Genomic DNA, 14,338 nt, shown 5'->3' on the forward strand with positions numbered 1-14,338 from the left:
TTTTTCATTCTTGTAAAGGGTCAGGAAAGGGAAATTTTGCATAGGTATACATGGGAGAATTTTTTTCTTTTTCAAGAGAAAAGTTTTGGTTTTAAGTCTCAGTTTAAACAAGCAATAGACAGCCTTTAGTCTTCTTGTGGGACTGAGTCATACGCAGCACTGTGAGGTCTCTTCTAAGATCTTTGTGTGCCAAAATCATAGACTGCAGTTTCTTGTACAGTGCTAGATTCTCTGTGTTTCTGCACCTAACCAGTCCTCAGCCTAGTGTTTTTCAGGACTGTAGACATGTCTGTGATTAGACCATTGGCAATTCAGTATTTCTGTGACATGGCATTCACTATACATTCAATGGAATATACCCCTGGGTCCCTTTATTTTTTTTTAACCAGATAGATCAAGAAAAATTAAATGCACAGTATGAACTGTTTTAGCATTAAGTTATTCAGACACTTTCTTCAAGCAGACAGATAAATATAGACTGAAATATGTCTGGCTACCCTTCTTTATTTTCTTAACCTGCTGTACATTTTTGTTGACAGGTAGAATACTTTGGTCACACAGTGAGGGAAACTGATAAAAACTGGAATATGAGCTGTATTGAGCAGTGAATTGGCTCCAAAATGTAGCTTCAGTGCATTTCTTCATTAAAATAATCAATGTCTTTTTCATTTCTGTGAACAGTGCATTCTTTAACCTGTTGATTTTTTTTATTTTTTTAAAAAACATATTTCTCTCCCTCTTCTGCCAGAATGGAGTCATGTCTGGATTGATGCAAATGCTGCTTCTGAAGGTTTCTGCTCACATCACAGAACAGCTGGGAATGGCCCCAGGAGGAGAATTCAGGGAGGCTTTCAAAGAGGTGCGAACTTGAAATGGCTTTTCTGAGGTCAGATTACTGGCCTTTTGCTTCCAGAGCTGAACGCAATAAAACCATTTTGTTATTGCCTAGAAAAGAGCACTGTGGCCATACCTCTCCTGAAGCCAATGAAGTAGTAAAAATAATTTTCAACTCCAAAATGTGCCTTAAGGTACAAAGATTTGTAGACATAAGTGGTACGAGAGCAATTCCAAAAAAGCTTCTAATGATAAAGGTTTTTCCTGATGATATTTCTGAAGACATTTTTTTTCATTAATAATTTAGTTTCTTTTCAATAATTGTTTTTGAATTCTGAATATTGGTCATGGTCCAATTGTTGGTGGTGTCAGGATTTCAGGCTGTGAAAACCAACTCTAAAGGATTAATGAGATCTGACACGTTCCATTCATCTAGGATTGGGGAAGTGAAATACCTGACTGGTCTGTTAGTCCTGTATGGTCTTTTAACATCACCTTTTATACTACTGCCAGCTGTGATGCCTGGACCGAAATAGTAGCTGTGTATCACACTACTCTTATTTTTTATTTTTTCCGTCTGGTAATACTAGGATGCTCTTTTCTATGTATGTATCCATCTTGCAGAATGTATCTTGCTATTTTTATGTAAATTATGTACTAGTAAGGAAATCTGAGAGAACATTGCTGATAAAGAATCTGGAATAATTTGGTGTATTTATCCTTAAGAACTTCTTCAAGGTGTATTTTCTTGAGCACTCCAGATCAGAACGAAACATTTTAAGCATTTCCCATTTTAAGTGGGAGAGGAAGAAAATTATCTCTGTCCTATTCTGAAGTGATTGCTGGAAATTTTTAAACAGCTATGCATAGGAAAGAATTTTCTAGAAATTTTGTACTGTACGAAAATTTGTCAGTGTGTGTTACAGCCAAGTCTCACCTCACATTATCACATGGTATCTGGCATCAATTATTGTTTCATAAGCTCTTTCTGTAATATCCTGACAAATCCTAGCTGAAAGCAAAATGATCACAGTGGTTTCACTTCAGACTATTCAGACCCAGATAGATATTGAGCCCCATTGTCACCTTATGTAGTAATAATCAGAAGCTTTCTGCTTCAATAAAAGTAACCTTAAGGGTGTGGCATTAGAATTTAATGGGTTTTACTGTAATACCTACTACATTGTGTAGCTGATTTATTCCTTTACAAAGTAATGTAGTAGTATTTTGTAAATTTTATTTAATACAAAGCCAAACTTTTTTTTTATGTTGAAGTATGACACTACTTTTGCTCTTTTTAAAGATGCCTTGTATAACACAGTAAATCATTAACATTCATTAATTAGAATGTGCTGTGTTGCAGTATGAAATGCTGACTAGTTACTTGTATCTTCTCTTTCAGGCCAGTAAAGTACCTTTCTGTAAATTCCACCTTGGTGACCGACCCATCCCTGTTACATTTAAGAGAGCAATTGCTGCACTTTCCTTCTGGCAAAAAGTCAAGCTTGCTTGGGGCCTTTGCTTCTTATCTGACCCCATCAGGTATGAATAAGCACCCCATGTGTTTTATGTTTGGGGTGGATGATTCAATTCTTCAATTTGACTTTAGTATGAGGGTACCCAGCCTGATGCAATGAAATGTGAAGTTGGTGAGAACGATGAATATGCAAACAACTCTGCAATAATATGTATTTTTGAAGTGAAAGCTGCCTTTCTGATCCTGCGTCAGCTCTTTCTTTAATTGTCTTTCGATGCATTATTTCCAGGTGAAGTCTAAGATTGGGTGCTGGAGAATTCCTGGTATAGTTATAAAAAACTTCTTTAAATGTTTTTTTATTTTTATGCTGAAAATAAAATATTTCCCACCACTGTGTGTGGATGTTGTAAATAAAAGAGAGTAAAGGCCTCAGTACAATAATCTTTATATCCTTAAGAGTTCCAAAAGTCTTGGGCTTTGTGTGCTAACTTACATCAGGATCAGGGCACCTTGAGAACTAAATCTGGGTGGATTTTTGGAACAAGAGAAAACTTCAAGAGTCCACATGTTATTCACAGAATTTAGATGGATAATACCTTTTTAAAGGTGCACTATTAGGAAGTCTTGCCTTATGTTACTATTTCTTGGACAGCCATTTTCCTGCTCAGTTTGGTTTCCCCTGCCCTTCAGAGTCATCCCTGAGCCAAGTTTGCGTGCTCTTTCCACAAGCAGATGTGTGATTACTTACTTGAACTGGCTGAGAACATGTGCACAGTTGCTCTTCTAAATTCAGTCTCCAATTACCAGATTTGTAGTGGTGGTAGATGTGCCAAAAATGGATTCTGTGTGAACTTGGCCCCTGAATTTCAGTGCTTCTCATAGCCTGTGACTGGAACTCTGCAGCTCATGCAGTGACATATGGCATTTTACAGCCTTTTAAAATAAAGCCAGGGCTAAAAAACTGTAGTTGTCTTGATCAAACTTTCTGTTTTGCAGTTTTGACATTTGCTTAATTGTAATTTCCTGTAAATACTTGATGTTACATTAATCTGTAAAATGAGCTTGACTGTCTTCTAAGAGCTATAGTTCATGCACCAAGTATGTTTTCTTATTACTTTTCACTTTCTTACTACTGTTTCTCTAATACTGGCATGGGACTAATTGCAGGGCTTTTGGGAGGCATCAAAGGATATATTTCTGTGCATTTTCCCCCATTATTTATCCATTCTAAGAATATTCTGGCTTTCAACCTCATTGTTAATGTTGTTACAGTATATGCACACTACCTTCCTGATGAAGCTTTGCAATAACATCTCAGTTATTGTTGTACAGTTGATTTTTAAACATAGCATGTGGATAGAGGTTGAAAACAAAAGATATTTATATGTGGAAGGTTATTGGGTAGAGAGGGAATATTATGCATCCAGCTGTCAACATGAGATTCCATGGAAAATGGAGTAATAATTCAACATGAAAATTGTCAGTCTCTTCATGTTTCTGGGTCTGTTGAAAGCTAGCATTTCTCCTTTCAGCTGCCCTGCTGACTTTTGTAGTGTCCTTTTAATCTTGGAAACTAAAGGAAGCCTATTTGACATTCTTCAGTAGATAGTGATGCCAAACCAGATAATTTCATTGCTACAAGCCATGACCCACAGCTATGTTTGCAAACAGAATTTTCATAGGTTTACAGCACCTATGAAAAGAATAAAAGCTAATTACATTTACTCCTGTATTTCTTATTTTTAATTTCCTGCTCATTTGCTATTCTTCTGTTCTGGGAATTGATGTATAACTTTGACTTCCCTGCTGAAGATCTGTGATTGACACTAACCTGCACTAACTCTTTCCTTCCCCTCAGACTGTGCCTTATGGTGCACCGTTTTTGTTCCTTAAGTAGAGTCTCTTTATGGTCAGTGATCAGATCTGTTTCCTAGCTATTCCTAGGAATTTCCTAGGAATAGCTCTGTGGTGGCTCTTCTAAGCTTATTAATAGACACTGAAAGGGGGCACCATGGTAACTGTTGCCTTTGAAGCCCTAGTGGCTTTCCTGAGTTGAGTTGTCAGCTTTTGAAGTGCGAAGGGAGAAAATCCAGTTGAACTGGCTAAAGGCGAGTGACCTGTTTTCTTTCCCTTTCCTTCACTGTAGAGGCATTGTTAGGTATCAAGTTTTACAGGTTTATGGAGATTATTTTCCTTTTGGAAAGGAAAACTGGGGGAGGAGAACTGCAGACCATGTTTAGGTGGATAAGGTGTATAACACCCAATTGTTTTTGTTCATTGGTTTGTCTGTGTTGACCTTTAAAAGTGCAATAGATACTGAGAAAACTTACCTTTCTTTCAGTAAAGATGATGTGGAGAAATGCAAACAGAAGGATTTACTGGAACAGATGATGGCAGAAATGATTGGAGAATTCCCTGATCTTCATCGAACTATTGTCTCCGAACGAGATATTTACTTGACCTACATGCTGAAGCAAGCAGCAAAGCAGATAGAACTACCTCGAGCTTCAGAAAGTAATTGTTTTAAAACAGAGATTATAAGCAGCAAGATGTTCTTTGTGTACTGATCCCAAGTTTGGTTCTCAGGAAATCTAGGATCTTCAGTTCACAAATGCCACATCTCACATAAGACACAATGCTTAAAGAGATAAAATGGGCTATTACTCTTCTGTTGAAACCACCTGGAGCAGTAGCCTCGAAATTATGTTTCCTTTCTCACTGTGCTATTTAAAACTGGAAAGTACTAATTAGCTGGACAGCTGTTTTCAAAAGGCAGAGATCTGGTATAACAGCACAGCGTGGGACAGTTGTCTATCTTGCTTGCCCCATTATCTCATCAAATTCATTATTGTTACTAGCCACTCAGGGAGTCATTTCTTGATAAGTTGATGCTCTAATTCAGTACTCTTCGTAGGTGTCGGTTTGGTTTTTTTTATTTATTAACTGGGCTGCTAGGAACTTTGATGATCAGACAGTAATAATCATATATGACTCTGCATGTTTCAGCAAGGTATAGGCATACAGAAATATTTCGCTAATCTTTGGAAGTATTCTGCTAGCATATGTGATCTGCATGCCCTTCCTGTAGATAAGCATACTGAGGTATGTTACCTCTTATTTAATATCTTGAGAAGATAGTGTTTGTCATCACTTCAGTGCAGAACTTCTGTTGCATTTGCAGTTCTGATTTAGAGCAACCCTAGAACAGACTGAGAAAAGAAAAATTAAAAAAACCAATTTGTTAAATGTGTATAATAGTTCTAGTGTTTTCAATGCAGTTTTGTTCCATTTTCAGGGGGGCTGCTCTTCACGTATTTACTTTTTTTATGGAAAGTTGAAGGGTAGATATTTAAAGCAAGACAGTGTAGCTTGTATTTTATATTTATGTATTATGTAGAATTTTCCCTATAAGAAAGCATCTTGATTATTATTACTTAGGACGTTTTTTTGTGAATTATTTTTATTGTGGCATGGTGCTATATTTTTGATTGGGGAAAATGTCCAGGAATCATGTTTTGGGTTTTGTGAAATTTGGATGGTAGATGGGAGGTGAGGATGAGAGCTGGCATGTGTTGCATTGGTCTGATTGTAGCTGGCTGACTGCTGCATGTCACTGGCGTGGGTTTGCTGTTGCTGAGGCCAGGTCTCTAAGAGTGAACTTCACAGGGACAGGTGGCATCTCAAGCGTTGTTCTCTGATTGTGAGCCCAAATCTTGTCACACTTTGTGTGCCAACTGCCACTATCCAAAGTGGTGGAGAAAGCTCTCTGTTTAAGAGACAGAAAAGAGCAGGGGTGTTCCTCAACAGCAGCACAGAAACATGACCGACACAGAGAAGGAAAGAAATTAATTTAGCTTGCATCTGCCAAGCCTTTCACCCTGAGGCTGGAGTATGAACACTGGCCAGGTCTGTTTATGAAAGAAATGATTCCTGAAAATCTAGAAACTGTGCTGATTTTTGCAGATTTTTAATGAAAGAGGCAGTAGGTGAGATGAGTATGTAACAACAGGGTTTCAATATCAGGTAGTAAAAGCTCCTATATCTTGGAAAAATCAATTTTGTAATATCACACATTGCCTATTTATTTATAGCTTGAAATTAGTTCTTTTACAGATACGTTCCTTTCTCTCCATCTCTCCTTCTCAGACGAACCTAGAAAATATATCCCAGCTGTTGTAGTTGGTGTTGTTGGCATGGGTCATGTACCTGGAATTGAGAAGAACTGGAATTCTGACTTAAAGATCCAGGAAATAATGAGGTAACAGTCGTCCTTTCCTACATGTTGATGTAACTGCTTCTCTTGCTAAAAACCAGCAGTAATTAGTTTCTTTGGAGGTTTTTTTTTGGTTGTTTGTCATAGTTTGAAGAAGCATCTCTACTGTCATCACTGCCCTGTCAGTTCACGAACTTGTGCAGTGCTTGCAGACTGTGCTTACAGCAAAAAAAAATATCAAAGGAAAAAAGTAAATAATTTAATATGGAGGGAAGTAGAGATGAGAATATGCCCTTGTCTAGAAAGAAAATTAATTGGCCCTAATTTAAGTCTTCTAAAATGAAAATTCAGATGCGGGCTGTAGAAGTTGGTGAGAACAGAACAAGGCTTTCAGTCTAACTTAGGTAAATAGAAATCATTTGATTTAAAGCTTTTGTTTTGTCAGGACACTGCTGGCTCTGGCAAGCTTAGTGTCACAGTTGCTTGTACAAGCCTGTTGTTAACTCTATATGTAAGTAATGGCTTATTTTAATGTGTATACCTAACTGATTATGCGCTGGTTTAAGCCATGTATCTGGTGAACTCTTGCTTCAAAGTACCTATTAAAATAGATGTATGTGCTTTGTAAAAGACACAAAGGTCAGGACTTTAGAAATACAGGAGAGATTATAATACAACCTGGTAGTATTGGTCTGTGGCACTTTAGGATGATAGTCTTTCAAATATTGACGCTTTCCTTATCACATCCATTTATTGTGTTTATGTAACCACCTCACCCATCTCTTCAGAGGCTATGAAAACCAGGAAAGACTGACACCCACATAAATGGTATATTTAGACATCTAAAATGTGATTTCGAGAGACTTTTGGTGTCTGGATTCAAGAATGCAAAGTACAGAAGCTCTGCCTAGCTATTTATAATTATCTTTCAAGGCTAAGCCTCACCTGGAGTCACAGTCTAGATGTCCATATTCTTCTGCACCTTTGCAAATAATCTGTACAATGAGGTTGTCCAAATCCATGTAACTCTGTGGTTGATGTTGGTTGCATCATTGACAACACAGAACTGAAAAGCCCAAAGACCAATTGCATGCCTTCAAGTTTGCGTAGAAGGCCTTTTTCATCAAAGTTTAGGCTTTGACTTGATTGCCTGTACCATGCCAGTGCTATAACTGAGCAGAAGAGTTACTAGTATCTTTCACAAGATATTAATATTGCATTAACTTGATTTTCTGAAATATGAAGCAAATGACATCCGTAAGAGTGCTATATTTGCGACCTACTCTTTAAACTTTTCTGCCCTTCATGCTGTTGCACTGCAGTTGCAGAGCAGAGTTAGGGCTTTCTTTTGTTGTGTTTAATGTTCATCACCTCTTTAAACTGGAAAGTTTTTAAGACTTTTATACAGGTATTTAGTTCGATTTTACCAGTTGCAACATGAGTTTGAAAATTGTCTGGATAAAAATATATATGTTTCTAATTTTTTTCAAATTTTTAAGTCCATGTGTTGAACCTGACTCCAGGCAGACCTTACTGTCTATCACAGAATCACAGAATATTTTGAGTTGGAAGGGATGTACAGGGATCGAGTCCAACTCATAAATGAATGGGCCATATGGGGATTGAACCCAGGACCTTGGCATTACTAGCACCATGCTCTGACCAGCTGTTATCAATTGATTTTTTAAGATTGCGGTGAGGGATTAAAATTGAGAAAGAGTAGGTAGAGAAGCATTTAAGCTGTAAAGAGATGCCTTTACACCATCCTTGATCCAATATATATGCTTTTTTAAAACTTCCCTGTATATTGCTGTAATGTGCAAAAGCTTACTGTTTTTTTCCCTAGTTTGAGCACATGAATCTAAACTCAGTCTAGTTGTATTCTAATCTCAGCACATCTAACCTGGTTTGAGAGCACCCAGTGTTTTTGCACTATTGTAACTGATTTACATTAGAACCTTTTTCTGGATATAAATAAATGATAACTTTAGACTTCTTTGAAACAATATATGGAAACGCCTGTGAGAGGATTATGAGTTGCAGGGAAGGGATGCTGTGGGTGCAGGGCCAGCTGAGCTGCTGCAGAGCCTGTTAGTGAGGGTGCAGGGCTGCACGTGCTTGTGGCTGTGCTCTCAGAGTCAGCTTTATTGGGAAGGTGATATTCACTGCTTCATACGCCAACGGTAACACTGCTTGAAGATGGGAGGTAGGCTTGGTCTGCTTGTTGTCTTCTGCCCTCCTGGTTCTAGGTGGCCTCTGCAGAGACTTCCAAGCGACTCTGTGAAAATCTCACTTTTAGTATTCTTCAGGAAGTTTGGATATTGACTTAGTTGTGTTGGTAGGGTGATGAACAAGTCAAGGTTCCTAGCCTTAAGAGTGGCATCATGCATAAGTAGAAAAGGCTTTGTTAGTATTTATTAATTTTTATTATTGTTATTTAATTTGTATGTAGCCCTTGAACATCAAAGAATACATTGTTCATTCATGATGCATCTGTTTCCTGAAAATTTCCCACACTACTGGGAAGAAGGGGAGAAAAGATGATTTTTTTTTTTAATTGGAAAATGCCTGCTCTTTCCAGCTATGCAAATATTAATCTTGCTTTTTATCTTTTGTTTCAGTGTGCCTCCTCCATCAGCTTCAAGTAAGATTTTCAAATTTGTCTTAAAAGCAACAGTTTTTGGACTGCTGGGATATGGCTGCTACCGAATAGGTCACAGGACAGTTCAGTTTGTTCTCTCAATGCCAGCAACACAGAGCTATATTCAGAGGCTGACAGAGGTGCCTCAGCATTGAACATCGAGTGGAGGCTCTGTGTGAAGAAGGTGGCTGAAAAATGGGTGATGGAGGCAACATGTGAACTGGACTGAAAGAAGATGATCATTCAAGTCAGAGTTGGTTGATGCTGAACAACACTCAATCATTACATAATAAAAGATTTGATACTGAAATTACACCAGCTATGATATAATTCTTAGTTTTGATTCTTGCTAGGTGTGTTGCATGAAACCAAATGGTTCCAGATTGAGGTAAAAGAAATGCATATGCACATATATATATATATTTTATATATGCATACTATATATATGCATTATATTATATATATATATATATATAACTGATAATCTAGTACAGGCAGCTTAGAGTGTGTGTTCATGGCTCCTTTTCCAGAGGAAAGAACAACACAAAGTAACCTAATCGGCTGCATCTCTGAAGTTCAGGGACACTTGTCTTGAGTGATTCCTTGCTTTTTTTCTTAGGTATAATAATACCAAGTGGTTGTTTCTGGTGCCAGACACTTTTACACATAATTTAAAAGGACATCTTCTCAATGTGTGTTTTATACCTAAAACATTTAGGCTTTTTTTAAACTTACGAGCTTTCCAGAAGTTTCAGGATTGTACAGGCTGTCATACGTACACGGCTCAAATTTTTTACAAGCCTTACTGAAGAACAGGAATGTTGCCTTCAGATTTCATCCCTTGTTACCATCACCAGTTGAACTGTCTTTCTCCCATTTAGAGAAGGTATAGCCACCCCATCAGAATGCAATGTGGTTTGTGTCAGATGTTTACAGGACACTCTGTTCCTTTAGATTAGCTTATTTAAACTGTATTATTTAGCCAAATCCTGCTGGTTTCAGTATTGTAAATTTAAGAGACTAGAACTACTGTACAATTTACTTTTGTTTCTCAGACCTTTCATATTTGGCATAAAAAGCCTGAAATTAACCTGCCCCTTGTTTTTGCTACATGAAAATATTTTATTTATCAATGTAATTTCTTGGTGGATGAATATTTTAATCTATTTAATAGGAAAGCAGTGTTCAATCTAGTTTTTCAAACTATCTGTAGCATTTTATTTTGATTAACTGCTCTTTATACATAGAATTATGGGTACTACAGACTGCTGTTATTTTCTTTCTTAATTATCCAGAACAGTCATCCATCATCAATTTATTTTTTTTTTTAAATCCTAGATTCATATTTCATTGGCATTTTTGGTACCTTCCCTTTATACAGGATTGTCACTGATTGTGAAGTGCCCTTGGCAATCATCTAATCCTAGTTCAACAACACAGATAACACTGTCATATCACAGTTAACCTGATGTATTTGAGTAGAAGAGTCTTATTTACTCCTCAGGCTCATATACAGTTGCTCATCATTTAAATTGAGGACTTCAGCTGTATTAATTTCTTTTGGGAATGAAAGATGGGAACCAGTGTTTGAGGCAGGAGGAGGAAACAATGATATTGTGTTTTGTATTTCTTTGTGTTTTTTTCAGTTGGCTCAATGAAATCCAAAAAACACTTTGAATAGGGTATATTTCCACACCTTGTTTTGGAAATGGTCCCATACAGTCTTTTGTTTGCTGAAAGTATGCACTTGTATCTTCTGTACAGTGTTGTCTTCTTCCAGCTTTTAAAATTAAATTAAGGGTCTGATACTCCTCCCTGTGATGGCATTGACTTTGCTGGGAGCTGGTCTGTCCATGCAACCTGATGCTTTTCTGCCTTGCACTTTGAAAATGAGTTCCAGTGCAGCAAATTATTAAAGTGCATGTTTATCTTCAAACTTACAGAATCTAACCTGATCCTGCAGAGCTCTTAAGATGATGCTAAGTGCTTTTCTGGGTCTGCGCCTTACATGTGTCCAGGGAATGAACTTTAGCAAATGAGTATGACAGTATTTCATGCTTCTAGGACACCAAGTGTAAGTGATAATACAGAGAACAGTGGGGTCCTTTTATTTTCTATTTATCAGTGCTTAAGAAACCTCCAGCCATCTCTAGCAAGAGGAAAAGCAGCATTTGTAGACAATTTATAGAAGAGTGACTGTCTGAATTTTGATTCCTGTTTTTTAAAAATGTTTAATGTATTGTTTACAATTAAGAAGTCCTATTTGAATAATTCTGTTACATTTTATGTACATTTTAAAAAATATGAAAGCAAAAGCTTAAGCTCACTCTTCTCCTGGCTTTTCTGACATACCAAAATGTTGTTCTGTTTGTTGTTTTCTTGAGAATACTTAGCTGGTAGAATTAAATATACAGATATTTTGCTTTAAGTTATCTTCAGATTTTTAAAGTATCTGCAGATATTTTAAAAGCTCTGTAGATCTTTGATATCTATGCTCAGGTAATTTTACAAAAAGTAAAACAAATCTAAGGTAAATTTTAGATAGGAGCCTTAATCTTGGGTGGGACTAATGCTAAATGATTGTCATGGAGCATTCTTGCAGACTTAATGTTTAATGCTTTTTAGCCAAAAGTGATTACTGTCTAAGGTGTTCATTATTCAGTTATTCTCTCCAATCAGTACCTTAAGTCTATTGTTTCAATTTTTTTTTTTAAAGCATATCAGCAGATTGTTCAGCAAACCTGTTTGTGGATGGAAAAATTGCAATTTATCTTCCCACTGTTGCAAATCGGCAGATCCTATGCATGCACTGTTTACTCAGTGGCACTGGAAAATGATGACTTTGCAGAACTAATAATTCTATGAATCCATACACAAATTCCTGATGTTGTATATTCAATGTGTTGTACTGTTTATATAACATAATCAGTGTTTTAGGTCCATTCTTTTCTGTTCTAGTCAGTGCTTTCAGTGTTAACAGCATCCTGTAAAATTTAAGTATATGTTGAATTGTCCCAGCCCCGCCTCAACCTTATGAAGCCATATTGTATTTCTTTGGTGACATGTACATTTGTTTTATGCATTTGTACATGTGATGTAAATTTGAAGTATTTTTAACAATGTGTGCCTTTACTCTAAAGTGATTTAAAGTAAACAGCAGTATGTTCTATTATATAAAAAATAAAATATTTTAACCACCATTTCTGTTGAAAGCATTTATTTTCCTAATTAACCTAATTAAGTATTTTTGAGAGCAAGCACTGGTTAGCTACATCTAGTACAGGATAATTCCACCATCTAACACATTTTCCTGCAGTACATTAGTTGAACGAAATACCTCCTGCTGAGGTGCATCTGAGTGTAATGCTGAAGCAGGGGAACTAGTTTCTCTACCTACCACGTGTAATTGGTTAAGAGGAAAAGGATGAGTCTTTCTGTCCTACAGAACACACAGGGAGACTGCGCAAAGTGAGTACTTAAATTCAGAGTCCAGAGTTAGGCGTGGTGAGTTGGTTTTGTTGTTGTTGCTTTTCTTTTAATGCTTCCAGTGCTCAGTCGTGCAAGGAGCTGACAGCCTTAGTCCCAGTCCAGCAAAGTGCTCCAACATGGCTTAACATCAGGCACTGTCGTTTGTGCTTAAAGTGCTGTCCTCCATGTGGGAATTAAAGACCCTTTAAGTGCAAAAGATGTTGAATGAGTGGCAAAGAGTTCAGTCTCTCAAATTGACACAGCTAAGTCAATATGACCATTACTTAAAAAAAAAGGTATTAATAAAAAGACCCTGTATTCATACTTAAAGTACCTATATGATAAGCTGTATTCCATACAGATAATGTACCATTTGTTTGTACCCTTTGTCAATCAGTGGTCCATCTTTTTTTGATTATGTGTAAAGTGAAGTGCAGCCCCTTTTTCCTTGGTCATGCAAAGTTCCTTCCAGTTGTAATTGGAGCTGGGTCTGCAAAGAAATGCTGGGTAAACCATTTAGGTGGAAGAAAAAGCTTCGAATACTGTAGTCTAGTACTGTCCCTGAGAGTGGCAGAGGATGCTGCACAGCAGTAGCAGCTTGGCTCTGGAGCAGTGCTTGGTCGGGCAGCCTCGGGTGGCACCTGGCAGCTGCCTCCTTTGGGAGTGTATCATTCACCAGCGTTACATAGTACACTGCTGGCCCACGTCACATTAGAGGTGTCTTTTCTATACCAAATACTGAACAAAATTTAAAATTGACTTTTTGAGGTGGATTAAAATGTCTGGGATTTCCACTGGAAGCTGTATTTTTGTGTGTTTTGTAAAATATCTGAAAAACTGAGAAATATATCATCACCTCAAAGTGCCAGGCAGTGGGAACTACACATGAAACAAGAAACAGCACATTATCACTTGTGTAACTCTTAAGATACTCATGTATGTATTTCCCTGTTTCTTTCTAAAACTGAAATAAACTTTAATTTTAGACTTGAGTGTTTTAAGACTGACATTTTTTGTAAGATGGGGGGAGGTCGTGAGATGGAGGCTTTTAAGTATGCAGGAGAAGGGTCACTCGTCTGTCTCTGAAGTCTGATGGACAGACTTCAGTGGGGTGCTGAGCCCATGCTGTGGAAATACACATGGAAGACATCAAGCACAGGGCTAAAGTAGCTGCTCAGACACACAGCTGAAATCTGTCCACTGACTGTTCAGTGAAAAAATGCACCTGCTGTGGGTATCTCCACACCAGCAGGTCTTGTGTGTCCATGTGTATGTGAGGAGAACAGGAATAGCTGAAGCAGCAGTCCTGTTCAGCAGGTCCCAGCTGAAGAAGCTGTCAGCATTGTCTAATTATCCCCTCCCTTGTTGCTTGCCTTGTGCCAGCAGTAGAATGGAGTTTTCTATATTCTGGGGAGGCAACAGCAGCAAAGATGGTGCTGCCCATACCCTCACTGCTAGCAGGGAAAAGGCTGGGAGGTGGGGGGGGTTGTGTGTTCTTTTCAATCACAAGACCTTGTCCTTTGTGTCCTGACACCTGGCCTGGCTCTGCTCCTCCCTGGGAGCTCCCTGCTGGGGGTGGCTGTGCCACAAAGTGAGAAAATGCTTGTTGCATGTTTTGTCTGTCGGTTTGTGTAGTGCTACGCAGAGAAGCTCTGGTGGTGTTTGGTGGAAAGATGCACACAGCCACTTTCACACTTGCCTTACC

The 14,338-nt window shown here is 37.8% G+C and overlaps 1 protein-coding gene across 5 annotated transcripts in view; it reads left to right on the forward strand.

The window, feature by feature from the left end:
* The window catches only part of TRABD (TraB domain containing), a 35,066-nt gene extending 22,701 nt beyond the window's left edge, over window positions 1-12,365 (forward strand). For all 5 annotated transcript variants that reach the window (XM_085041783.1, XM_085041746.1, XM_085041764.1 and 2 more), the window contains 5 exons: window positions 749-859; window positions 2,237-2,376; window positions 4,653-4,825; window positions 6,458-6,569; window positions 9,146-12,365. In XM_085041783.1, the coding sequence (XP_084897909.1) occupies window positions 749-859; window positions 2,237-2,376; window positions 4,653-4,825; window positions 6,458-6,569; window positions 9,146-9,320 (711 nt within the window). In that variant the 3' untranslated portion in view covers window positions 9,321-12,365. The remainder of the gene's footprint in view (window positions 1-748; window positions 860-2,236; window positions 2,377-4,652; window positions 4,826-6,457; window positions 6,570-9,145) is intronic.
* Window positions 12,366-14,338: the final 1,973 nt, after the last annotated feature.

This window comes from Lichenostomus cassidix, chromosome 1Aa (assembly GCF_008360975.1).
Source record: "Lichenostomus cassidix isolate B80296 chromosome 1Aa, HeHo_3.0, whole genome shotgun sequence".
NCBI lineage: Eukaryota > Metazoa > Chordata > Aves > Passeriformes > Meliphagidae > Lichenostomus > Lichenostomus cassidix.